Source organism: Cannabis sativa, chromosome 6 (assembly GCF_029168945.1).
Source record: "Cannabis sativa cultivar Pink pepper isolate KNU-18-1 chromosome 6, ASM2916894v1, whole genome shotgun sequence".
Lineage (NCBI taxonomy): Eukaryota > Viridiplantae > Streptophyta > Magnoliopsida > Rosales > Cannabaceae > Cannabis > Cannabis sativa.
In genome coordinates, this window is record NC_083606.1 from 4,590,728 (window position 1) to 4,616,621 (window position 25,894).

At 37.6% G+C, this 25,894-nt stretch overlaps 4 protein-coding genes and 1 long non-coding RNA gene across 6 annotated transcripts; 2 read left to right on the plus strand and 3 right to left on the minus strand.

The window, feature by feature from the left end:
• Nucleotides 1–245: 245 nt before the first annotated feature.
• LOC133039099 (uncharacterized) lies at nt 246–3,106 on the plus strand. Its single transcript, XM_061117903.1, has 2 exons — nt 246–1,096; nt 1,222–3,106. The coding sequence occupies exons 1-2, from the start codon at nt 246–248 to the stop codon at nt 3,104–3,106; spliced, it is 2,736 nt and encodes a 911-aa protein (XP_060973886.1).
• A 556-nt stretch (nt 3,107–3,662) lies between these two features.
• On the minus strand, nt 3,663–8,059 carry LOC115707325 (uncharacterized). Its single transcript, XM_061117904.1, has 4 exons — nt 7,809–8,059; nt 4,888–6,322; nt 4,405–4,808; nt 3,663–4,332 (listed from the first exon to the last, which is right to left on the minus strand). The coding sequence occupies exons 2-4, from the start codon at nt 6,320–6,322 to the stop codon at nt 3,775–3,777; spliced, it is 2,397 nt and encodes a 798-aa protein (XP_060973887.1). The 5' UTR covers nt 7,809–8,059; the 3' UTR covers nt 3,663–3,774.
• Nucleotides 8,060–12,549: 4,490 nt separating this feature from the next.
• Nucleotides 12,550–13,262, minus strand: LOC115694866 (pathogenesis-related protein PR-1-like). Its single transcript, XM_061117857.1, has 2 exons — nt 13,178–13,262; nt 12,550–13,072 (listed from the first exon to the last, which is right to left on the minus strand). The coding sequence occupies exons 1-2, from the start codon at nt 13,260–13,262 to the stop codon at nt 12,657–12,659; spliced, it is 501 nt and encodes a 166-aa protein (XP_060973840.1). The 3' UTR covers nt 12,550–12,656.
• A 4,180-nt stretch (nt 13,263–17,442) lies between these two features.
• On the minus strand, nt 17,443–18,069 carry LOC115694867 (pathogenesis-related protein PR-1-like). Its single transcript, XM_030621971.2, has one exon. The coding sequence runs from the start codon at nt 18,067–18,069 to the stop codon at nt 17,443–17,445; it is 627 nt and encodes a 208-aa protein (XP_030477831.2).
• A 1,792-nt stretch (nt 18,070–19,861) lies between these two features.
• Nucleotides 19,862–22,816, plus strand: LOC115715991 (uncharacterized). 2 transcript variants are annotated; one of them, XR_009688234.1, is made up of 4 exons: nt 19,862–20,252; nt 20,358–20,504; nt 21,884–21,979; nt 22,529–22,816. It is a non-coding gene; the product is annotated as an uncharacterized LOC115715991 (long non-coding RNA). The 2 variants fall into 2 exon arrangements; XR_009688233.1 differs by lacking the exon at nt 20,358–20,504 and having other exon boundaries at nt 19,889–20,252.
• Nucleotides 22,817–25,894: the final 3,078 nt, after the last annotated feature.

Here is a 25,894-nt window from a genome sequence, read left to right on the forward strand (position 1 = left end):
CCTGTTCAACAAAAAAGAAGGCTACTCGACAAAGAAAGGGCCAAGGCATTGAAGGAAGAGGTGGAAAAACTATGGAACAACAATTTCATCAAAGAGGCCTACTACCCGCCTCCAGGTATCGAACCCCGTACTAGTTCCAAAGCCAAATGGCACCCGGAGGGTGTGCATTGACTTTACGGTACTTAAACAAGGCATGCCCAAAAGATTGTTTTCCTTTACCGAGAATCGATCAATTGGTAGACGCAATGTACCGCCATGAAATTCTAACTTTCATGGATGCGTACTCGTGGTATAATCAGATAAGCATGCACCCACCTGACCAAGAACATACAAGCTTTCGAACGGACGTCGGCTTGTATTGCTACAAAGTGATGCCGTTTGGCTTGAAAAACGCTGGAGCCACCTATCAAAGGTTGGTCAACCGGATGTTTAAAGAGCAAATAGGCAGAAACATGGAGGTCTACGTTGATGACATGCTGGTCAAGTCTAAGAAAGCCCAAGGGCACATCGAAGATTTAAAAGAATGCTTTGAGATCCTAAGACAATACCGAATGAAGCTCAATCCTCTTAAGTGCTCTTTCGGAGTAAGCTCGGGAAAGTTCCTTGGATTCATAGTGAACTCTAGGGGCATCGAGGCTAATCCAGAAAAGATAAAGGCATTGATCGACATGAAGTCCCCAACTAAGGTTAAAGACGTCCAAAGCTTAACAGGCCGAATCGCCGCCTTGAGTAGATTCGTCTCTAAATCAACCGACAAATGTGTCCCTTTCTTCAACATCCTAAGGGGTAACAAAAAATTTGAATGGACTGAGGAATGCGAAAATGCCTTTCGAGCTTTAAAGCAGCAATTATCCCAGCCTCCGGTTCTTTCGAAACCCCTAGATGGTGAAGGGTTAAGCTTATACCTAGCAGTAACAGAACATGCAGTTAGTGCAGTCTTGGTAAGGGAGGAAGATAGAGTACAACACCCAGTCTACTATGTGAGCAAAAGGCTGATTGGGGCAGAGTGTAGATACCCCCTCATAGAAAAGCTTGCATACTGCCTTATCTTAGCATCCAGAAGCTTCGACCCTACTTTCGTGCTCATCCTATTATGGTACTCACAACGACCAACCCTTACGCCGAGTGCTACAAAACCCGATACATCGGGGCGCCTCCTTAAATGGGCAATAGAGTTAGGGCAATATGACATAATGTATCAGCCAAGATTGGCTATTAAAGGCGTGCCCTGGCTGACTTTGTAGCCGAGTGTACCGGAACGCAAGAGGGCGACCAACCAACAATGACCAGTGACGTCCAAAGGCCTGACCTGAGCGATTCACCTGAACCACACGTCCATAACTCCGAGAAAAATGAAAACCAAGACTACCCCGGTGAAACCTGGAAGCTACAAGTTGATGGTTCTTCTACCGACCAGTCATCAGGAGCGGGGATCACCCTAACAACACCGGAGGGACAACGAATTCACACGGCCATTCGCTTTGGTTTCCCTGCCTCAAACAATGAAGCCGAGTATGAAGCATTAATTGCCGGTCTGAAACTAGCAAAAGAGCTGAAGGCCAGACACTTAGACATTTACAGCGACTCCCAGCTGGTTGTAAATCAAGTTTTGGGGGAGTACATGGCTAGAGGAGAAAAAATGATGGCCTACCTTAGCAAAATACAAGACTTGCTTGCCCAACTGGAAGGGTACACCATTCAACAAATACCACGAGAAGAGAATGCTACCGCTGATGCCTTGGCAAGGTTGGCAACAAGTGAAAAGATAGATAAAGGCAGCCTTGTGCCAATAGAATACTTACCCGAGCCAAGCATCCACACTAAAGAAGAAGTACTCCTACTCGATACAACTCAATCGTGGATGACCCCCATAGCCGCTTACTTAGAACAAGGGACATTGCCCACAAACAAAAACGAGGCAAAGAAAATGAGAAGGAAGGCCACCCGGTACCTAATCATTGATGGTGTCATGTATCGGCGAGGGTACTCAATGCCCCTACTACGATGTGTACATCAAGACCAAGCCCAACGACTAATGGAAGAAGTCCATGAAGGTTTTTGCGGTAATCACGCTGGGGGGCAAAGCTTATCCAAGAAGGTACTGAGGCAAGGATTCTTCTGGCCAACCATGATAGAAGACTCCATGGAGTATGTTCGAAGGTGTGAAAAATGTCAAAAGTTTGCAAAAATACCAAGGGCTCCACCCAACGAGCTAACGCAAATGCAGAGTCCATGGCCCTTCGCAATTTGGGGTATAGACTTGATCGGTCAGTTGCCTAAGGGCAAAGGAGGAGTGCAATATGCGGTAGTAGCAGTCGATTACTTCACAAAGTGGACAGAAGCCGAACCCCTAGCAACTATAACATCCAAGAAGGTGCTTGACTTTGTGGTCAAGAACATTATATGTAGGTTTGGATTACCCCATAAATTGGTATCTGACAACGGTACCCAGTTTGATAGTGTCCTGTTCACAAATTTCTGCATTAAGCATGGCATAGTAAAGAGCTTCTCGGCGGTCTCGCACCCCCAGTCAAACGGGCAGGTAGAGGCGGTGAATAAGACCTTAAAAGACACTTTGAAGAAAAGACTCGAAGAAGCGAAAGGAAGCTGGCCAGAGCAATTACCCGAAGTTTTGTGGTCATATAGGACGACAGAAAGAACGGCTACTGGTGATACCCCCTTTGCCCTTGCTTATGGGTATGATGCGATGATACCGGTCGAGCTAGACCCACCCTCCCACCGACGAGTGACATACAACCAAGTCAGTAATCACCAGATGATTAATGAATCGTTGGACCTATTGGAAAATCGTAGGGAAGCCTCACAAATACGGTTAGCAGCATACCAACAAAAAGTAGCCAGATACTTTAATTCAAAAGTTAAGGAAAGAAGCTTCAAGGTAGGAGATCTAGTACTACGCAGAGTCTTGGCCAACACTAAAGACCCAACAGCAGGAGTATTGGGGCCAAATTGGAAAGGTCCATATGAGGTTACAGAGGTTGTACCCCCCGGCACGTATAGGCTCGGCCGGTATGACCCTAACATGAACCTTATACCAGTACCCCGATATTGGAACGGCCAACACCTCCGCAAATATTATCAATAACAATTGCTTTTCAGCAACAACTCATGCTAAGGGTGTGCCCGTAAGCAACTTAGAAACTTTATTAGTATTTAGTCTTTTCTTTTAGATTTGCTTTAGTTTTAATCACATACTACTACGTAGTGATGTAATAAGGCGTTGTCGCCAATTTCATTTATCAATAAAATTGCAAGTTATTTTCATATAATGACGCAGCTTGTATGATTGTTATTGAATCAAATTGCAAGCCTCACAATGGTCATAGATATATGGGTAACAGTGAGCAACCAAGGCTTAAAGGTAACACCCCGGTCATAAGATAAGTGACCAAGAGGTAAACCTACATTGTCACTTGGGGGGCAACCACACCCATATATGGACTAGTAAGCAAGAATGCACCCTCGCTTAAGTAGATATTAAAATTTTTAGAGTGTCGGTGCAATACTCAATGTTTTGAGCAACTTGTGTGTGGTGAATGGTTGACTATAAATATATACCCACGCTATGTGGCTCACGCCAAACAAAAGTCAACATTTAAAACCATATATAAAGATAAAGGCCCCGATGGCCAAGAAAAAAGATTAAAGACACAAATGTCTCAAAAGTAAAGTTACGGGATTAAAGACTGCCCGGACAGTCATGAATCTCTGAAGAGTACTAGTGGGCATAAAATCTGTAAAAGTAAAAATACATCAATAGGAACCATCAAGTAAGTCATCGAGGGGACAGTCATCTGTTGCCTCAACCCCAAAGTTGAGGTATGAATCGGCCTGAATGCAAGCTGTCTGCGCCTTCTCCCTGGTTTCTGCCTCCTCACGATTGCGACAATAAGATAGCATACTGTCCATGTTCTTACCCAGATAATTAAAGTCAGCTTTCTTGTTGTTTAGCCAGAATTTGAAGAAAACATCGGTGGAGAGGTCTCCGATCTGTTTCACCTCCGCAGCTAGCTTCTCACACTCCTTGGCATTAATGTTGTTTTCCTCGACAACCTTCGCATGAGCCTCCTTCTCACTTTCAAGCTCACCCCTGAAACGCTCTTTCTCGGCAGTAACACTTTCAAGCTCACCCCTGAAACGCTCCTTCTCAGCAGTAACCCTTTCAACAGAAGTTTCTAAATCGCGAATCTTCTGGGAGTATTCCTGGCGAAGGGCATCAAGTTCAAGTTGGAGTGAGGCTGCTCCTTGCTTGTTGTGCTCCTCTTGTAGGGCGAGAACCCTAGATTGACCATAAGAAGTAATGGTGGCAGCCTGTTACACATCATTACATAAATGTTAGATAATGGTAAAAGGAAAGAATTTTCACAAGTAGGAGAAACTTACCCTAATCATCTCGCGGCATCCAAGAGCAACGATCTGGGCAGGGGGCAAACAATCTAGCCTAGACATGGTCTTGTCCATGACGTCCATAAGGCCCTCAATATGGCCATGTGCCCCCTTCAAACCCGTAGATAAAGCCTGACAACGACCCTCTAAGGGCAGCGCAGCAAGTGACTCGGCCCCTGTGGACGTCGAACCAATAAGGGTTGTATCATTGGCAGACCCGGATGCGGAGTTAGGAGGAAGCGGCCGAGATGAGGGAGGCGATCCAGCAATAGGGGTGTGAATATCAATAGCCAGGCGAGGGTTAGTCTTCCTAACCTTACCAGGAGGAGCCATGGGAGAGGCGGTAGAAGGCGAACCCTCTTTCTCCTGGTAGGTTGTTTGTCGCAACAAGCCGGCCATATCTGCAAAACACACAAAAATGATTAGTAACAGGCAAAATAATGAAAAAATGTAATAAGTAAGACAAATAGCGATCATCACCAAGAGGGTCACACTCCCTAATTGGCCTTTTCTTAGCAGACCCGGGCATAGTGCTTTTCGCTATAGCCGTCTGTGCCACTGGCGGAGGTCCTAAGGGTCGCGGGATTTCCCGCACTCCGCTAGAAGGAGTAACGACAAAGTTGAACCCAAAATCATCTAACGCCCGGGGGGATGTTAGAATGTTTAGATCCTTCTTATAGTCAGGCAATTGGGCTAACGCAAGAGCTCTCTCGTACATGGCAATGGTGGGGGAAGGCTTCTCGAATTGGTCCACCATTTGGAATTTGGTGTGTTTAGTCCCAATGTCCTTCACAAAAAAATAGAGAGTTTTGAAATCATGTTCCTTCGACGATTTCTCCATACCATGAAGGAATTTGACATTCCTGTGTGCATGCTGAAATGCGTAATATCCCGACCGATACTCGCTGTTAATCGGTCTCAGATCGAAGAGATAGTGTACCTCATGGCCTGTTGGCCACTTCCATCTCATTAGCTTATATAATACAAATATGCCAGTCAGGACTCGTATGGCCAAGGGAGAAAACTGCCCCGGACTAAGGCCAAAATAATCAGCCACGTCTTTGAAAAAATTATGAAGGGGGAGTGCCCCCCCATAAGTAATATGGCGACGGGACCATGCACACAGCCCCTCCCCAGGGTCATGCGCCAACTGATTCGGAGAGGGGAGCACTAACCGGCAGTCCTTGCCATTCACAGTCGACTCCTCCACATATTGGAGTTGGGTCTCGGTGAGACTGCTAGAAGGGGCCACAAAGGGGGTCTGCTTAGTCTTGCAGCGGGAAGTGCGAACTTCCTTGAGCACTTTAGGGGCGAATTCACTGATTTTGAGAGTGGTTGATTGGGAACCCTTGGTTGTTTCTTTCTCTTTGGCGGCTTTATAAAGGGTATTCTTGGCTTCCTCTTCCACCCATTTCTCAAACTCTTTGACTATCTCCTCCATGGCTCCATCGGCAGAATCAGCCTCAACATCGTCAGATACCCTCCGTTTAGTAACAACTTCCGCTGTATGGGAACTGTCAGAAGAGCTAACCCGACTCTTCTTTTTAGTGCGAGCCATGGCGTTCAGCATGGTAGGTAGTTTTGCGGTGGTTATAGCAGTCTCGGCCAAAGGAAACCCCCCTGACAGGCCGATGGGCACCCCTACTGGAATATTGACCTCACCAAAGGGAAGAGTGTATGTCCACTCTCGGGGCAGATAAGATCGTATCCCTTTTTCAAGCTCCCAAATATGCCTGTTGTATGCTTCACCGCCTATTCTCTCTCGGTAGAGGTGGTCGGGCGTCTCTGACACACTACTAAGCCCCTCGTCCCCAGACGAGTTGTGTGGGGGCGACGCTGGACAATCTTCAAACAAAAGTTGAAGAAGATCTTCGTCTACTCGGTGTTCACCCCCCCAATAGTCGCTATAACGCATCTGCAAAAAGGAAAAGGCGAGGAGGTGAATACACCGAGTAATGCTAGTAAGCTATCCATGATGGACTCACCTACTAGTACAAAAATAAAAGGAGAAGAGAAGATATGCACAATAAAAATTTACAGCGAGATAACCATCTAAGCAACTAAATGAAAGGAGCAATAATGGTCATTACAACGCTTAGTATTCTTACTAAGTGTAAAAAGTAAAAATAACGATTGACTCCAAATCGCAAAATTACACCACGGTCGTCCCAAGGCATCACCCCCTATAAATGGTCTCGGGGTATATTACCCCAACCCCCGCCTATAGCAGGGTGTCATCCCGGCTTTCAAGGGGTAATTAAGGGGTAACACCCCGGCTTCAGGGTGTAAGGGGGGGACCCACCCCTTTCAACTCACGAAAGCGGGCGTAAGGGGGGACCCCCGCCGGGGGTGTAAGGGGGGGACCCCCCCCCCCCTTTTGACTCACAAAGAGGCATAAGGGGGGACCCCCCCCCCCCCTTCGACTCTCAAAGGGGCGTAAGGGGGGACCCCCGCCGGGCGTAAGGGGGGACCCCCGGCCGGGGTGTGGGGGGACCCCCCTTCGACTCTCAAAGGGGCGTAGCGGGGGACCCCCGCCGGGCGTAAGGGGGGACCCCCGGCCGAGTGTGGGGGGGACCCCCCCCTTCGACTCTCAAAGGGGCGTAAGGGGGGACCCCCGGCCGGGGCGTAAGGGGGGACCCCCGGCCGGGTGGGGGGGGGACCCCCCCCTTCGACTCTCAAAGCGGGCGTAAGGGGACCCCCGGCCGGGGCGTAAGGGGGGACCCCGGCCGGGGTGTAAGGGGGGACCCCCCCCCCCCCTTCGACTCTCAAAGGGGCGTAAGGGGGGACCCCCCGGCTTCGGGGTGTAAGGGGGGGACCCACCCCTTTGACTCACAAAGGGGTGAACTATAGCCTCTAAATATTCAAGGAAACATATCCAAGGAAACCCCTACCTCGGCGATAACATCTAGTCTCGGGATGTCACCCCGACATCCAAGAAAGCCAAAGCTATTAGCCGCCCCTACCTCTAAGAAGGGTGGCTCGGGGTACCCCTAACCCCCCAAAGGGGTATCTTGGGGGGGGGCGGCCAAGATCAATGCTCACCACCACAAACACATTTCTATCAATTTGATGAAAATCAAAGATGAAAAAATGGAGGGAAATTGAAACTTTTCATGTTCATAGTGTTCTTCAACATTCAAGAACACCACCAACCCAAAAGTTTCAAATTTCCTTATTTTTTCATCAAATTGAACCAAATCAAAGCCAAAAACACATTGCCCATCACCTATACTACAAAACCCAAGCCTCAAACAATCACATTATATCAAGAAATCCAAGAATCCCAATCAAGCATGTCAAATTCGGCCATAGCAAAAAAAAAACCAAGAAAAAGTTTCAAAAATTCCACCAAAAACATGATTTCAATGAGAAAAATGACTATGGAGGAGTTAGAAGCTTACCCATAATGAAGAAATATTCCACCAAGTGTCCAAGAATCACTTCAAAGCTTCAAAATCTCCTCCAATGGTGAGAAGATGCCCAACCCCAAAAATGAAGAGCAAAAAAATGAAAAAGATGTTTTTTTTTTTTTGAAATGTGAAGGTTTGTCATCTTTTTCTCTTACATAGGGAATTTTATTTTTGCAAAAAGAGGGCCTTTTAACCCAAAATTGCTATTATAACCCTCCACTACCATTGAGGGCTAATGAGCAATTTTTATATTTTTGTTAGTCATTTCTTTGTAAATGGTTATATTTCTTTGAAATTTATTTATTCTCTTGTAATTTATTTTTCTTGGGAAATTATTATTGGGCTATATTGTAAAAATGTGAAAATTAGTGAGTGGGAATTATTTATTTGATTTTTTTTTAAGAAAAAAAATTTAATTATTTTAGTATAGGCATAGTATTTTTGGTGCCGCTGTGCCAAGCCGTCAACAACAGAAGTAAGACCCGAACAACAAAGAAAGTTTCTACCGTATGGTCATACCGCTCGAAACTTGGGGGGCAACTGTTTACCCAAATTTTGACAACGATGATGTGTCAAGAATAGCACCACGTGGCACAAAAATACCGGGACTAAATTAATGAAGAAGGAGTAAAGCCATGACTGTTGAGATGCCCCCTTAATATGGGTGTTTGTTCTTCTCCCCCCAAAAGAAAACTTGGGTTTAAGGGGGGGACCCCCCCTAACTTGGGTTTAAGGGGGGGACCCCCCCCCAACTTGGGTTTAAGGGGGGAGACCCCCCCAACTTGGGTTTAAGGGGGGAGACCCCCCCAACTTGGGTTTAAGGGGGGGGACCCCCCCAACTTGGGTTTAAGGGGGGGGACCCCCTTAACTTGGGTTTAAGGGGGGGACCCCCCCTTTCTCTCTCAAGTTGGACCATGGGGGAGTCACCTAACTATGATAGTGGTCATCCCCCCTCAGCGAGAGTCTCGAGGGTGTTACCCCCAAGTATGGGCTTAATCCTCAAAAGTGGTTGACAACCATGTCACACCCCTAAGGGACCCTTGTCATCAGTGACTCCTTCGAATGTTAAAATCCCGCGAAAGGCTCAAAGACAGTTGTCAACCCACGAAAATAGCGGGATATTTTCCTAAATATCAGACTCCAACCGCCTCCGAAAATCAAGGAGACGGTTCCGCATTGGTCGCGTCTCCTGAAGCGAGAAGCACCGACCCCCCTCCCCTATATAAGGGGTCACCCATGACCTGGGAAGGGGATCCGCATTCTGAAACACTTAGAAAAATAAAGATTTCTCATTCTTTGCAATCAAGAGCCTGTTCTTGACTATTGCAACTCAGATCAATAAAACTCAAGGGGAGTAGGCTATTACCGACATCCGGGGCCGAACCTCTTTAAATTCCGGTGTCTTTTATTTACATTTATTACGAATTCTGGCATTATTAACTGCATTTATTATTGTGATTTTGGTCTAAATCTCATTTATTACGACTCCGCGTCGGTTGGCTAAAAATCCAGTCAACAACAACATTATATGTTTTTAGGTACTTTAAGGTGCCTAAAATTAATATCGATGTGGTGCGTTGTAAGTAGTAATATTTTTTATATTATATATTAAATCAAAATATATAAGATCTAATATTAAATCGTACCAATATAGCAGTATGTCACCTCTTGGTAAGTGTCCTTTAGAATTTCTCTTATAAAATAACTATGCATGCGTGCATGCTAAAAGACACTAGTGGTACTTGACACTAACTTGTATAGGTAGCGTTTTACGATTAATTATCGATATTTCATAAAAATTATTTTATTAAATTATACACATTAGAGAGTATTATAAGCCAAATCTAAAAAGGGTGATATATTATTATTGGTACTGAATATTGGATTCTGTACATTTTAGTTTAATAAATAATAATATAAAGGGGCAATTAGTACGAGGTGTTCAAAATAATTTGATTATAAAAAATATTATGAAAAATAATATGATTATAGAAAAATATGTAAATTGGACATATATAAAAATCCGTTAGTAGGTAACCGTGTAGAACGTGGCTAATACATGTTTATCTATAACTAATCTATAATTAATTAACTAATTAATGGCTAATTTACAAAATGACAGCCACACAATACGACTTTTTTTTTTGACAAACACAATATGACTTACTTTACACCTTTGTATCTATTAATTTTAAACTAAATTTTATTTTGGATTGTATTTTACAAAAATTAATTAGATCTTTAAATAATAATATCAACTTTCTATTTTTTAAAATAATATAATAATACACTGATCAAACAATTTTCTTTTAAAACTAATTTCTAGAATGAATAAATATAAAAAATATGTAACTAACTCGGTTATTATTATTAAAAGTAGTCTCACATTACTAATAAGTGGAAAGAGCAGGTTTGAACCTGAGCTAAGGTGAGCTAGGCCCGTGCTCAGAGCGTACCCAAACCCAGGGCTCAAATTTTTTTATAATGTATACTTTCTTGCATTGAAAAAAAAAATAGTATTTTTGTAAAATTTTGTGAAAAGAGACCCAATAATACTCATATTTTACTTTAGACATAACACACACTCAAAAAAAAATTTAGGCCCATTATTACTCAAGGTCGGTCGACCTTGAGAAAGAGAATGTCATATATATGATCTATAAGCTACTCCTCTTGTTGACCCTCCTTCTAGCCAATAACAGTGAGTCAAAATAAAGCGATCAAATAAGATAAATAAAACAAAACAAAAACAGTAAAGTAAAATGAACACCAGATTTAAAGAGGTTCGGCCCCGTGAGTATGGTAATAGTCTATTCCCCTTGTATTTGTATTGATTTGAGAGAAGGAATAAAATATTCTTCCTCTCGAAAGCTCTTACAATGGATCTTTGAGTAATCTCTCTCTTAGATCTCTGTTCTCTCTCGAATGTTTCTTTGGATTAATTCTCTGTTTCCTTCACTAGTGTGATAGTGCTACTATTTATAGAAGCTTATTACATGAAGAATGGTTTCTCTTAATCTATAATAAATGAGATAGGAATCTACATCAATTCCATAATTATAATGTAAAGAATAGGAAAATAAGGCATATTGCCGTTTTTCTCGGACTAAATCCCACGATTATAAGGATGGTCTTTTTGTATTAGAAGCGACGAGACTAATCTCTGGAATTGCCAACTTATATACCCTGCTTGGTACAGATAAATTTGCATCTTGGTTGGACATCTTTTAATTATCTTGTTCGGACATTCGAGTGTGACAAATATTTAAATTAACTGTTAATGAGCTGCTAAGAATATTTTCCTCCGTCCATGTGGCAAAGATGTGGGACACGTGTCATCCATTCTCATGGCCACGTCAAGCTGCAAAAAATAAGATAACACCTCTTATTGTCAATTAATTTTAAGATGGAACCTCATGCGCCTTAAGCAAACACTTCCAAATTCTAACATGATATCAAAGCAATTAGAAAACTTCCATTGTCTCACTATAAGAAATACCACTTTTACCAGCACAGTTCGTTATTACGTTGGTAAAAGTAACTTTTACAGCACAGTTCGCAAACTGTGCTAGCAAAAAGATCAAAATTTTACCAGCGCACATTTGTAGTGGCTAAAATCTAACTTTTACCAGCGCATTTATGCGCTGGAAAAAATTATTTTTGCTAGCGCTTTTTATTTTGTGCTGCCAAAAGTTTTTAATACCAACGTTGATTTACCAATCCCCTTTGCCAACATATCAGAAGTAAATTTCATTTTACCAGCGCAATACCAAACTTTTGTCAGCACAAAAATGTGCTGGCAAAAGTGATATTTCTTGCAGTGTCTCTTTTGACTTCCGTTTGGGACAGTTATATGTGTCAGTTTCTAGTGTTGGGATTTTAACCTATTTTAAAAATTCACAAATTTCTCGATATGTATATACACAAATTTTCCAATTTAGCCTTGTGGGATTCTTTCAAATCTATAGTTTCTTAAAAATTGCTTATTATACTCATACTTTCTAAGCTCAAACATGAAGATGATGTATTAGAATCAGTTACACATTATTAATATGTGAAAAGAGAATATGAGCTATTCTTTATTGTTAACTGATTTTGAGATAAAACTTTATGCACCTCAACCAAACACTTCCAAATTTTAACAATAACTTCCTTAAATAGGTCAACTAATTATTAGTGAGTTCTCTTTGACAAATTTAATGTATTATTTTGTATTATTTTTTTAAAAAAAAAATCAAAATCTAAATTATCATTTAACAAAACAAAAAATCATCTTTACGAAACACATTCAAAATAATATTTATACCTTTAAGATTATGTCATCTTATACATCCCTATATATTTAAATTATTAAGCAACTATATTAGATATATATCATTATTTTAAAACGCCTATTTTCTATATTTAGATAAATTATAGCCTAATATTTTTATATGACGTTATATACATTTTATTTATTAAAAGCAAAATTCAAAATAATATATAGATTTCACATGTATAAGAAAACACATCCACATAAATGAATATTAGTGTGCACCATAAATTAGTAAAAAATTATCAAAATTGATAATATATTTATAAAATCTTTCTTTATATATATCAAACCTGACATCGATCAATTCCGATCATTAATTAAACAAAAAAAAAATTACAAAATTTGTCATATATTTCTAATTAATTAATCAATTATAATTAAGCCGGCCCATATACATGCATGCATGTTGTGTAACACTTTATAATTGTTACGTATATATATAAAAATAAATTCAGGACAATACAATCTAACATTATATTATATAAATATATATTATTTAGATGATATAATAAGATATTGATCCATCAGTACGGTTTCTCACCAATATAATTACCAGGCGGATCATAATTACAAACTATGAAAGTGTCACCACTGTCACAAATAACCCTAGAGCAACCAACCCTCCTAGTGCTCCGCCACACGATCTGCGTGTAGTGGCCGCACATTCGGCCGTCCACGCACGAATTATCCTTGTAAGAATAGTCCTTCTCCTCCCCGGCCCACAAATTAACCGCGTCAGTCGGGCTCCACCCCGACCCGCCTCCCCAAAATATGTTCTCCCCAAGCCCTTTCGACTGGGAATGTTGCAACGCACAGTCTGCTTTTCTTTGGGACGCCCAGCGTCTCGCGTTTCTCGCAATTTTGGCGTCCCAAAATAGCGGTAACTGCCCTTTCTTGGCCCGTGCCAAGTTGTGCGCGACCAAGAAAAGGGACGAGTCAGCTATGCAGTTTAGGCATAGTTTCTTGTGCGAAACATCGTATATCGAATCAGAGACATAATCGAATATTTTAGTAGGGTTTTCGACGTTGATAAGGGAATTTTCACCATTGGAATCAAATTGGTGCGATTGTTTGATTGTGTAGAGAATGAAGAGGAGTTTTATTGACATGAAATATTGGGGTTTTGCCATATTGGATTTTAAACAATTGAAATGTTTTCTAATGCTTTAAATCGTTATAATAGGTTGTTTTGGTCGTTGCATGGCCCATGCAACAACGCATTTGTGGGAATTAATGAATAAATGAATTAATTATGTGTGTACCAAGTTGGCTGATTTTGATTTTGATTTTGATTTTGATTAGAAAGTGGATGTTGTCTGTTTTTTGTTGCTTGGTTGTGGTAATAGATATCATATATAGTTTGATTTACTCAATAATTTTCTCAACTGATTAGGATAATTTTGTCCAAAATGTTTTATCTCACAGACTGTCACCCATTTTAAGAGATGAATTAGTATAGGGCTAATTTGAGTTAATATATATATATTAATAATATTTTATTATTTTATTAAATAAAAATAAAAAGTCACCCATGAATTTCTCATAAACCAAGAATTGTAGTTATATAGGCACACCTTATATAGAATAGACTAGAAAAAAGTTACGTGCAAAGCACGTATATTTAGTTTTATGTTAAGTCTTTATTTAAAGTTGAGGATATTGATTCTAATGGTTGGGGATGCAGTTAACTAGAGAGAATGAAAAGGAAATGTGCAAGTGCAACCTAAACAAGGAGTAAAAAAATAATAATAAGAAGAAAAAGAATGTGAATAAAACTCATTAAGAGATTTTTAATTAATGATACATTTTTTAAAGTAATTACTTCAATGTATAGTCAAGCAGAGCACTACTTGACTATACATTGTTTTGATATTTTCAATTTAGCTTTAGCTTTTAAGATAAGAATGTTTTCAATTTAAGTTTTCATTTTTCTTTTATTTTATGGTGCAGATGATTGAAGATGAGAAACTCTTATTACTCTTATTACTCTTACTAGAATAAATTGTTTATACAATATACGCTGTTTATGGTCAGAGTTTGTAAAATCTTTTATGTTGAAATTTTTTTTGTAGTTTTTGGGCTATGCTGGCTAACAACTTTGATATGTTTGATGTGAGCAATTGAATATTCAATTTGGTAGTAAGGCAATCATGCAGCTAGGTCAACAAACTTAGGCATTCTTAACAGTAAATTTATGAGTTTTTGTCTTCTTTTTTCCTTTTTGAATTTCTTTTTCTTTCTAATTGAGTTTAAAATGGATATTAGGCAGGTGAAATTTATTAATGCAGGGAATAGTACTCTATTTTTTTGTTGACTATATTGTTTTTTATATTGAATTTTAATAAAAAAAATTATAAAAAGATAATAAATAAATAATATTTTTAACATAAAATTAATCATACATACATACATGCATTGCATGTAACTTTTATACTAGTATATATATATATATTTATATAAATATATATATATATATTTGTCAATTATTTTTATATTTAAATAAGATTTTACAATAATTTTATTGGGTAAATACAACTTAATTAACTATAATTTTCCACAAATTTTATGAATGGCACTATATCACATTTGACATGTATATCTTGCAAGTAATTATTAAAATAAAAATTAAGTCAAATCAAATATTATATGGAAGAATATGATTTTGGAGTTTATGTATATATTATAGTATTTTTTTTTATTTAATGAATGTATATATTTATATTTATATATGTAAAAATTTTGTATTACTTTCTCATATTTTTTTAAAAAAAATATTAGAATTAATATTTTGGCCCATTCTCTTTCAGTCTACTTCTGTATTGAGCCTATACCTTGTGTATATATATAACCCTTCTTGCTTTGTAATAACCTAATGACCTAATAACACTAAAGGCATTTTTCTGTCGTTCATTTCAAAATAAGAGTTTCCCTCTCTAATATGGTATCAGTGTTATCTTCTCCCACCACCAACCACAAACCCTAGCCGCCTCCTTCAACCTTCACCATAAAACCAACTCCTCTTCTCCCATGGCTCCTAGAACCAGAAACTCAGTCGTTGTTGTTGCCTCCGTCATTGAGTCTCCATCTCTTCCGCTACCATCACCGACTGTCACCCATGGTGAAGCTCCTTCTTCCATCGCTGCTACTTTCGACGACATTGCTCTGTTTAGTTCGTCATTTGCGAACTCCATCTCAAACACTATCGGTGCAAATCATTTTTTGTTCGCTCCTTCCACCACTGGTGTGCTCGGCTCCAATTCCGTTGCCGATATCCCCAGTTCTGGGCGGATTGGACAACACTCCACAGCACAGTTCATCTCTTGCTCTGCTCTAGCGTCGATATTGGTATCCACAATGCTTCTGCCTTTCTCTTCTTCAACTCCGATCTTGACTCAGACGGTTCCTTCACTGACCTCCATTCTTTCCAGCACGACCACATATCTGACCCCACCTTTCACATTTCCACATGTCCAAAACTCTTCTCCATTTACTATTGGTAATAATCCCTTTCTTGGACATCAATGTCATATGGCTTTTAATGATAACTCTGCCTTTCTTGCAAATTAAGGTCATGTCTTTTTCGATCGACATTCTCAAGATGATCGTTATTACTTGGGCATTGGAGATCAACCAAATATAATTTCATCATTTCTCTTGACTAGTCGAGATAATTTTCAGTCTTGGAAGCGGGGGACTTCAATTAACATCGCTGCCAAAAATAAAACTCCATTCATTGATGGCACTTTACCCCATCCACCATTGAATGATCCATCTCTATCTGGTTGGGGTCGATGCAATAAGATCGTGATGTCATGGATTCTTCAATCCGTGTATCGTGAAATTAGTGCAAGCATCATGTTCAAAATCATTGCCCGTGCAATGTGGACAAACCTCCATGATCGATTCAATCAGAGTAATGGCGCTCGTATTCTCTAACTTAAGATCTTTGTTAACAATATTAAACAAGGCGATAATTCGGTCACTACTTATTTCACTCAGTTACAAGCCCTCTGGGATGAACTCAATGAGTATAAACCAAACACTCCTTGCACTTGTGGCTGCACTTGCGCTGCTATGCAAAATGTTTAAGATTACTACACCAGAGACTAGATCCTTCAGTTCTTAATAGGTCTTAAGGAATCTTATTAGGGAATTCGGGCTCAGATCATTATCTTTGATCCTCTTCTGCCACTATCCAAGGTTTTCTTCATGGTTGTTCAACAAGAGTGCCAACGTTGTCTTGGTAACACCGATATTGTTATTGTTGCCCCTGCCAAAAAAAAAAACTAAATCATCCTTCTCGGAGCAAAAAGTCTCGCCCAACATGTTCCAACTGTCTTAAACTAGGTCACCTAGTTGAGAAGTGTTATTTCATCCATGGTTTTCCACCAGGATATGGTGACAAAAAGAAGAATCCATCTACTGCTCGGGCAAATCAAGTTTCTGCCAGTCTAGATGCTCTCGTCGCTGGCTTTTCTCAGCTACAACTCAGCTAGCACTTGATTTCCCTTCTCATTCAGTAAATTGAAGGCGCTCCATCCATCAGTAAAAATCATCCTGTTGTCTCCAACGTCTTTGGTAATGATAAATTTTTTCTACTTTTTTTATGGATTGTAGATAGTGGAGCCACTCATCATATATGTCATTCTCTTCATTGTTTTACGGGTTGGGGTCCGAGTTTGAGGGCCAATGGTCTAGGTTTGGATTTGGGGTTGGGTTCGGGGTTCTGGTCTGGGTTCGAATCCTGAGTCTGGGGCTAGGCTGGGTCTGGGATTCGGGGCCGTGTTCAGGGACGAGGTCTGGGGTCCAAGTTTAGGGTTTGGGACTAGGGTCGAGTCTAGGACCGGGGTTTCCAACTCTTAACCATTTATAAATATTATAATATAAGCTAATACAAAATTATTTGTTATGCATTAAATAAAACGATTCACATTGTATTAAAATTTATAGTCGTATTTAATGCAACATGACTCTTATATGACTTAACCAAACAAATTCATAATTGATCATATAGTGAGGGTCGCTAATTGGGGGGTCTTATAAATGGATTTTATTAAGAAAAAAAATATTTCTTATAAATGGGCATTCTTTAAGAAGATAAAACATAAAATAATATTTTTGATATTAAATAAAAGAAAAGAGGACCGGAATGATTGGCTTTGGACAACGGCCTAACTTGCCCCACTCTTGGATCAACTCAACTCTCCAATATGACTTATAAAAACTATTTACTTTCCTTATCCTACACGATTGTTAATACATGTATATTGTAATTAACACAAATGGTAAAATTAATTAAGAAGTAGATAATCAATACGGTTTCTCACCTATATAGTTACCCGGAGGATCATAATTACAAATCATAAATGTATCTTTATTGTCACAAATAACCCTAGCACAACCCACTCTTTTAGTACTTTGCCACACAATTTGTGTATAGTGGCCACACATTTTGCCATTGGCGCAACTATTACTCTCGTACGAGTAGTCCTTTTCCTCTTCCATCCATGCTTCAACGGCGTTGGCCGGTGTCCAATCAGAGCCACCACCCCAAAATATGTTCTCTCCTAGCGTGAACTCGCCATCCTGGAAGGAATGCTTTAGGGCACAGTCGGCTTTCCTTTGTGAGGCCCAACGTCGTGCATGCCTAGCAAGCTTAGCATCCCAAAAGAGCGGTGGCTCTCCTTTTTTGGCCCGAGCTATGTTATGTGCGGCCAAAAATCTCGACGATGCACTAAGGCAGTGGAAGCATAGTTGCTTGTGCGAAGCCCCATATGCCGAAACAGCATATGTTGTATTGTTAAGGTAATCTAATATTTGATTAGGTTGTGGGAAGCTCATTAAGAAATTGTTATTATCAAAAGTTTGTTGTGAGTATTTGATTGTGCATAGAATGATGAATAGCAAGGAGAGTGATAATAAATGGGGTTTCACCATTTTTCTTTTGAGAGGGTTTGTAATAATATTGGAATGGTCTAGTACCCTAATTATATATTTATATGTTTTTTGGGGGGTTAATTAGTTAATGGAGTGAATTAATTGGTTGGTCTATTGCGTTTGACTATATTTACTTGTGGAAATTAATTGGAGAATTTTGTATGGTAATGATTTTGGTTATTATTTAGATTATGGCACATTTTGCTTGGTTGGTTGAGAATTGTTGTGATATATATATATGGTACATATATAAGATTAACTTACTAATTAATGATATTCTCAACGAATCAATAATATTATGTTTTGTGAACTATATAAACTCTCACCTCTAATCTTACGTACGATGCTAGATCATTTAAAAATTTCATAAAATTTTATTTAGTATTAGGCTAAATTAAGTTAATATATAATTATTTTCTTCAAGTCTTAATATATATATGGAATACTTTTTAATGGGTAATAAACAAAATTAATTATAAATATTAATTTTAAAAATATTAAACCATTAGATTTTGATTCGATAGCAAATAATAAAAGAGAAATTTGAATTTCAATGCTTAATTTAGCTACTTAATTAAAGAAAATATCAAAAAATATTTTTTTACACTATATCAAAAATATATTTGTGTGTGTTGACCGAGGTTTTCGACAACTGATTTAATAACATATGTAAGAAAGTTGTAGGAAGTTTAATGCATGAGATTTTTACGTGGTTGGGGCATTAACGAGCCTTAGTCCACGAGTCTTTTTTATTTATGAGAGTATTTATTACAGAGAATGTTCTTGGTAGATATTCCTCTTAGTTGCTCTCTTTAATTCTTGTGAACCCAAAATTCTCGATCCCCTTCTCAGTGTATTTGGGGAGTATTTACAGTGTTTTTCTGGGGGGATCCCTAGAACTGAATCACTTGTCTTTTGGTGTAGGTTCGATAGGGGCACATATTCCTAGTCGATGCAAAATAGAAAATACATGACCTATACCGTAGGTATCTTAGGGGTTAGGTGGATATAATCCTTTATCCCTTCTTGATTGATGTGATCCCTCATAAAGTAGTCGTCACTAGCCTTATTAATCATAGCGTAATAGCTGCAAAAGAGGGGTTACGCCATCAGACATATTGCTTATGGCAGTTCCAATACGTTTTCTCCCATGCGGCATTAAATGAGAGGTGACTGTTCAAATAGGGTCCAGTACCTCCCGGAGATGCCTTAGCGTTCCCCTGGTCTCCGGGAGTATGTGGAGCCTTCACATCTCCTCCGGGAGGTATCTTCTCGTTGACACTCCTGATGCAAAAAGACTTAGTTGATTTATCTAAGAGTTGGGCCTCTCAGATCCACGTGTCGTTGTCATATTGGTCCACGTAGTTTGGGCAAAATAGAGGGCAACAATATGAAAAAATATTTAAGTCAAATTCAACTTTTTTTATCACTTTTTTGTCGAAAAACTTTTTTTTATTATTTTTTTCAGCTGATGGACTAATCTCAGCCCATATAATGTAAAAATAAGAAATTTTTCTAATTAAATAGAAAAATTAATCATAAAAACTCAAAATTTTCTAATATTACCCATTCATGAGTAATACCCATTAAAAGTGCACCAATATATATACATATTTCTATTAGAAATTAGACCACTAAACACTACTACAAAATTCACTATTTACGTCGGTCAACGCGACTATTCATCGCGTTGACCGACGTAAATAGTACCATATTAAATATTCTCGTCATTTTGAAAATGACACAAATAATTGATGGTTTGCGTCGGTGCTTAATCCTTCACTAATTATATAACCGACGGTAAAAGAAAAAAATTGAAAAAAATAATATATACAATCAGCTTCGTTTTAAAAGTCTCGCTAACGTGTTCTCTGTCAATTTTAAACCGACGCTAAACATGTTGCTAGTATTATAAACTCACACAAAACCTCTTATTATTCAATTACCCAAATTTTTTTTGACACAAGCAATTCATTTCGTGAACCCTAGGTGTGTGATTGAGCTGTTGAAGACCTATGGCGATTCTCCTCCGCCTCTGTGCAAAACCTTCAAATCTCTTTGCCTCTCCGTCTCGCCAGGTCCCTCTCTCCTCTGCCCTTTCTTTCCCTCTCAGTTGGTCAACCTTCCTTCTTCTCCAACAGCGGCGGCAGCTCTTTCATTCTTCCTCATCGTCTTCTCCTTAGGTGAGAATCATCTTCTTGTATCATCATCCTCAGTATTTTTGTTTCCTAAGTGTAAGTTTTAATCTAGATTGTGTATAATTTGTGTATTTTGTAATACCTATTTAGGCCAAATCAGATTTATTTAGGGCTTAAGGATTGAGGTTTCTTGGTCTGGCTATTTAATTATCAGCTGACCCGTTCATTGTTCACTGTTAAACTCAGTGATGCTCTAGTCTTCACGCCCATTTCAGTCCCACAGTTTCTAAAAATCAGGTTCTTTGCGAATCTGTCTTTATCCACTAGTTTATTCTGCAATAGGATTTTGCTAGTTTGAATTGTGTGTAAAGTTATTTTACTGCTAGGGAAGAAAATGTTTAAAGCTATTTACATCTTATTATATAATGCTAATTTTGGTTTACAAGTTTGGTTTCTAGTGCTAATTTAGTCTGATTACAAGAGTGGTTAATGATTCTATTAGCAAAATTTTACCTCTTATGTTTTGCATTTTTATGTAAAAAACTGTGCCATGTGTGCAACCATGAATTGAATTAAGTAGCTAAAAGGAATTAGTCAATTAGAGAAATGAATTTTGTAATTCTATTTGACAAAATATGATGGTTTAGATTTATTATAATTGATATTTTGTAATTATTATTTATAAAAGGGGCACTACAGTTTTTATGATAAGAGCCAGAAAGGGAAAATTTGAAATTAGATAGAGTTATGTAAAATAGAATCTCATAAAGTTTGATTTTGTGATTTGGGGAGCTCCCTTAGAGATTGCGAAACATGGGTTTTAAGCAAATAAATAATGTAACCCACTCTACTATATTGCAGCCAATATGAAGTTTAACTTTAGGAAATGTTTTGGATTCATACTGTTTGGCATTGGCATTTTGTTGTCTCAATAGTTGTTCTAACGAAACCTGCCCATGCCTTTAATTTTATATAATGATAGAATATATAGTATATACACTACTGTCTAATGATTAGTCTCCAAACCAAATATGAATGGTTTGTTTGTTTTCTGGTTAGCCTTTGATTCCTCAGGTATAACTCACACTCAATAATCTGATTCTAATTTTTTCAGCTCATTAGTTTGAAAATAATTTTGTTGTTATTCATTGTACTGGTTTGATTCAGCACTACTAATTATACTTTTTTTTGCTTTTCGATTATTATTGGTTTTGATTGTTTGAAAATACTACTAGTATTTGAACTCATTTGTGTACTCTGTGTTTGTCATTTGAATCATTTTTGTGATAAAGTTAAGATCTTTTTTTTTTTTAAAATGTGGTGTTTTTCTTTTTGAAGTTTTATGATAATTGAATTTCTCTGTTCTGCAATAGCTTTAAAGTTTTGATTTTTACTAATGATTTGGATAATTTCATTTTTAGGATCTGGTGAATAATAAAAAATGATTCAGAACACTTTTGGAAGATTATGGTAGTGAATATATATATATTTATACATTTATAGTTTTAAGGAAAATAAAATCATACCCTTGTTCTTGAAACAAATGTAAAAATTGTTAATAATGAAAAATATAGAGTCATTTACTCGTTTATTTGTACATATATAACCTATTTTATTTTCTATTTCTTTCTCACCCAAAGATTTCTCTGAAACTGACATAAGTTTTGGTGGATCAGGTGGAATTTTGAGGCATCTCAGTCAATCTTTGTACAATACATTTTATTCAAACTGAGGTTGAGGGAAATGTAGAAAATGCAGACACCAAAATCAAAGTAAGTTTTTATTTCTTTTTCCCTTAATTGTTATGCTCTCTCTATATATATTATTATTATGTGTGTATGTATTTGTACATTTGTTTCTCTCTTGTACTTATTTATTTGTTATGAATAATTATCTAGCCATATGGTGAGAGAATAATGCAACTGTTGTATACTAATTAAGGCTATACTAAATTGTTTTATCAATGTATGGCTGCTTTTATCTTTTGTCTTTGTTTTGAATTTTTTATTGAATTGAGTCGCTAGATGTGATTTATAATCGCTTTAATTTCATACTATAATTTTGATTTGTATATCAAATAGTTTTTTATGTCTTTAATTTTTGTGTGAAAGTCATATTTAAGTTTACTTTTTTAACTTGAGTATGTGTTCCTTGGAGAGAGATTGGAGTCAAATCCAGCATTAGCATCAGAGTGGACTTTGACTATAGGGAAAGGAAGACATTGAAACATGAATAACTACTCTTCTTTATTTAGTTTGTATTTTAATTATACATATACTTTTAATATAATGATTAATGCTTTTTTATCTTTTGTTTTACAGTTCAAGTTAGACGCTCCCTATAGTAACGAGGAGATCAATGCTGTACGGGATGAGTGAGCTGAATTTGTGAAACCTTTGATTATAGATTAAGTACTTAAGGTTACTACACTTTTGTTATAATACATGAGTAACACGTTTTATGATTATTGTTATATTTTGCATATATTATTAGTTTATATTTAGTTTACGATATACGAATTTAAGTTTTAGAATCGATTTTATTAACAATTTTGGTATTGTGTGATTAGTTAATAGAATCGATTACTAATTTTATATAAGTTTTAAAAATGTTATTTTAATTTTTTTTGTATTATGTATTTACTATTATATAGAGTTATTCTAAAATTTGATAATGCAGGTGGAGAAAATTGCATGAAAAATTTACAATTTTCCCTTATTGATATTTATGCTTCATTTTATAAGTGACGCAATAGGTAAAAAAAAAAGTATTTTCGTAATAGATATGACATTTTTAAACCGACGGAATAAGTTTTTTATGACAGTTTTAAAATGCCATGAAACATTTAGCGTCATTTTTTAACCGACGCTTAAAATAAAATAGAAAAGTAAGTATTTAGCGTCGGTTTATAAATGTCGAAAAAAAATTTTTGCGTCGTTTTGAAAATGACGCTAATAAAAAACTATTTGCGACTACGGTATATACGTCGGTTTTATAAACCGACGTAAATTCTTTAAGTGACACTTAAGAACAGACGTGAATAGTGAATTTTGTAGTAGTGAAACCAATGTTGTCAACTATGTTGCAGCATTGAAGTTAGATGGAAATTTGATCTGCGAGGATGGGTACTCACCCCGAACGAGGCTAGAGTAATTACCTACCTTAATGGGTAACAGGGCAGGATGGGGTGCAATTTTATATACCCGAAGCGAGTTCAGGGTGGGGTCAGGAGTAATACTACCCACCCTAAATTCGACCCAGTAAATATATAGTTTCTAAACTTTTCATATAACTTTTATCTAATTATTACGTATTAAAATTATTGACTATACTTATAAAGTTAACTATTAATCTTCATTAACTTACTGTGTAATAAAATTTTTTTAATAAGTAGAATATTTATTTATTTTAAAATTAATATCTTGTTTTTTATTTTTATTTTATTTGCATTACGTTATTTTCTTATTATTGTTGTTGTTTTAATTTTAATAGGTACCCGATGGGTCTCCATATCCAATGGGGATTCTCCTACCCTGAACCCATTGGAGATTAAGCGAGGCAGAGGCAGTGATGGAGGCATAAATGGGGAATAGAGATGGGGTTGGGAGGTGCATTACCCGCTTATTACCTACCTAATTTCTATCCCTAATTGAAGTCAACACATTCTTATGTTTATGTGTCTGAGAGATAGTTAAGTTAGTTGGGGGTTTCCATTTCTCTCCAACCAATACAACTGTCAACCTATAAATAGACTACACAGCTCTACACTTAAATGACTTCAGCACCTAGAAGATTGTTCTATACTGTTTAAAATTATCCCAAGTTAAGCACGCTTAACTGTAGAATTCTTTCATGATGGGCTACCAGAAAAAAAAGATGTACCTTATTGATATAGGTAGTACCAATCACTCCATTTAAACCCTCTTCGACTGTGTAGTCCCATACCTACACAGTCTTAGAATCATCACACTTGACCTTTCCCAGGCAGTGTGAGATTAGACAGCTTACCCAGTATTTCCCCTTACAGATCACGGGACTACTAATTGTCACACTGGTGTATTTGATCCACTCCTTAATGTGAGATCTTTTGTAATTGGTGTTGTACACCATTGATGAGTGTACTTGATTTTGGAAACTCTTGCTATCATGTGCTAATTACTAATAAAGAATCCATTATTTTGCTTCTACTAATTTCAAGCTAAGCTTCCTCTGTTCTTGTATTATAATTTGGTTTGACTTTAATTCAGTATTGAATGTTTGAATATTTGATTCTTATGAGTTGTTATTAATCATAACAACAACATTATTGTGAATTTAATCCACAACAAATGGTACCAAAGCACGGGTTCTAGTGGAAGGTTTCAAGATCTACATTCAAAGTCTTCAAGAATCACATTCAAGCTTCCAAGATTCTAATTCGAAATTTCAAGATTCAGACTCAAACCTTCAAGAACCAAGTTTGTAATGGCTACCACCAAATTTGAGGTGGACAAATTAAATGGCTCTAATGATTTTAGCTAGTGGAGGATTAAGATGAAAGGTTTTCTAGTTCACAAAGGTATCTCAAATGCATTATATGATGAAGCTATGAATCTCATAGAAGAAAGAAAGAAGAAGACTAAGATTGAGGTAAAGGCACACAAAGCCATCCTTTTGAGCCTTGGTAATGAAGTGTTGAGAGAAGTATCTAGTGAGGAAAAGGCACTTGGTCTCTAGAACAAGTTGTCATCAATCTACATGAAGAAATCTCTAACAAACAAGTTGTACCTTAAGAAAAGACTCCATACACTTTGGATGGATGAAACTATAGAACTAATAAGAAACACCTAGATGATTTTAACATAATCATCCTTGATCTCAACAATCTTGCTGTGAAGACTGAGAATGAAGATCAAGCAATCATACTACTCAGTTATTTGCCTAAGATGTATGAGTACTTCGTGGACACAATTTTTTATGAAAAGGAAATACTTACCATGACAGAAGTTAAGGTTGCTCTCAACTCCAAGGAGATTCAAAAATAGGGAGATGACAGAGGTGAGATCAATGGTGAAGGTCTACTGATTGTCAAGGGAAAATTTCCAAGAAATATTACTAGAGAAACTAGAATCACTCAACTGGTTACAAGGAAAATCAATCCAAGACAAATCCAAGAGGCCAGCCAAATGGATCAAATCCAAGAGGTAACAACTGGAAAACAGTGCTACTATTGCAAAAAATGTCATTTCAGAGATTAATGCCTAGTTCTAAAGGTAAAACTGAAAAGAGATGGCCAACAAACATGACACAAGAACAATGGAGAAGCAGACATTGTAGATGGACATGAGTATGTTAATGTCCTTGTGGCATCCAGTCTTGACTCAGGTGAAGAATGGGTACTAGACTTAGGATTCTCATTCCACATGACCCCTAACAAGGATTTGTTCAACTCATTCTCAGAAGGAAACAACGACACAGTACTACTGGGCAACAATAAATCATGTGACATAAAAAGAATAGGCACTGTTATGATCAAGAACCATGCCAACTGTCTGAAATCACTACAACAGGTTAGGTATGTACCAGATCTTAAGAGAAATTTATTGTCTATTGGTATGTTTGATAAGGTTGGATACTCTATTAAGAGTGAAGATGATATTATGAGGGTAAGTCAGGGATCACAAGAATTTATTAAAGGCCATCTTCAC

What these genes read in the sequence shown, in the direction of transcription:
- LOC133039099 (XM_061117903.1), top strand. Translation starts at nt 246, where the DNA reads ATGTACCGCCATGAAATTCTAACTTTCATGGATGCGTACTCGTGGTAT. An exon ending in TTCGTGCTCATCCTATTATG is followed by an intron (nt 1,097 to 1,221) that starts GTACTCACAACG and finishes TGGCTATTAAAG; the next exon opens with GCGTGCCCTGGCTGACTTTG.
- LOC115694866 (XM_061117857.1), bottom strand. Translation starts at nt 13,262, where the DNA reads ATGGCAAAACCCCAATATTTCATGTCAATAAAACTCCTCTTCATTCTC. An exon ending in GCACCAATTTGATTCCAATG is followed by an intron (nt 13,073 to 13,177) that starts GTGAAAATTCCC and finishes TAAACTGCATAG; the next exon opens with CTGACTCGTCCCTTTTCTTG.
- LOC115694867 (XM_030621971.2), bottom strand. Translation starts at nt 18,069, where the DNA reads ATGGTGAAACCCCATTTATTATCACTCTCCTTGCTATTCATCATTCTA.
- LOC115707325 (XM_061117904.1), bottom strand. Translation starts at nt 6,322, where the DNA reads ATGCGTTATAGCGACTATTGGGGGGGTGAACACCGAGTAGACGAAGAT. An exon ending in TAGGGAGTGTGACCCTCTTG is followed by an intron (nt 4,809 to 4,887) that starts GTGATGATCGCT and finishes TGTGTTTTGCAG; the next exon opens with ATATGGCCGGCTTGTTGCGA. An exon ending in GATGCCGCGAGATGATTAGG is followed by an intron (nt 4,333 to 4,404) that starts GTAAGTTTCTCC and finishes GATGTGTAACAG; the next exon opens with GCTGCCACCATTACTTCTTA.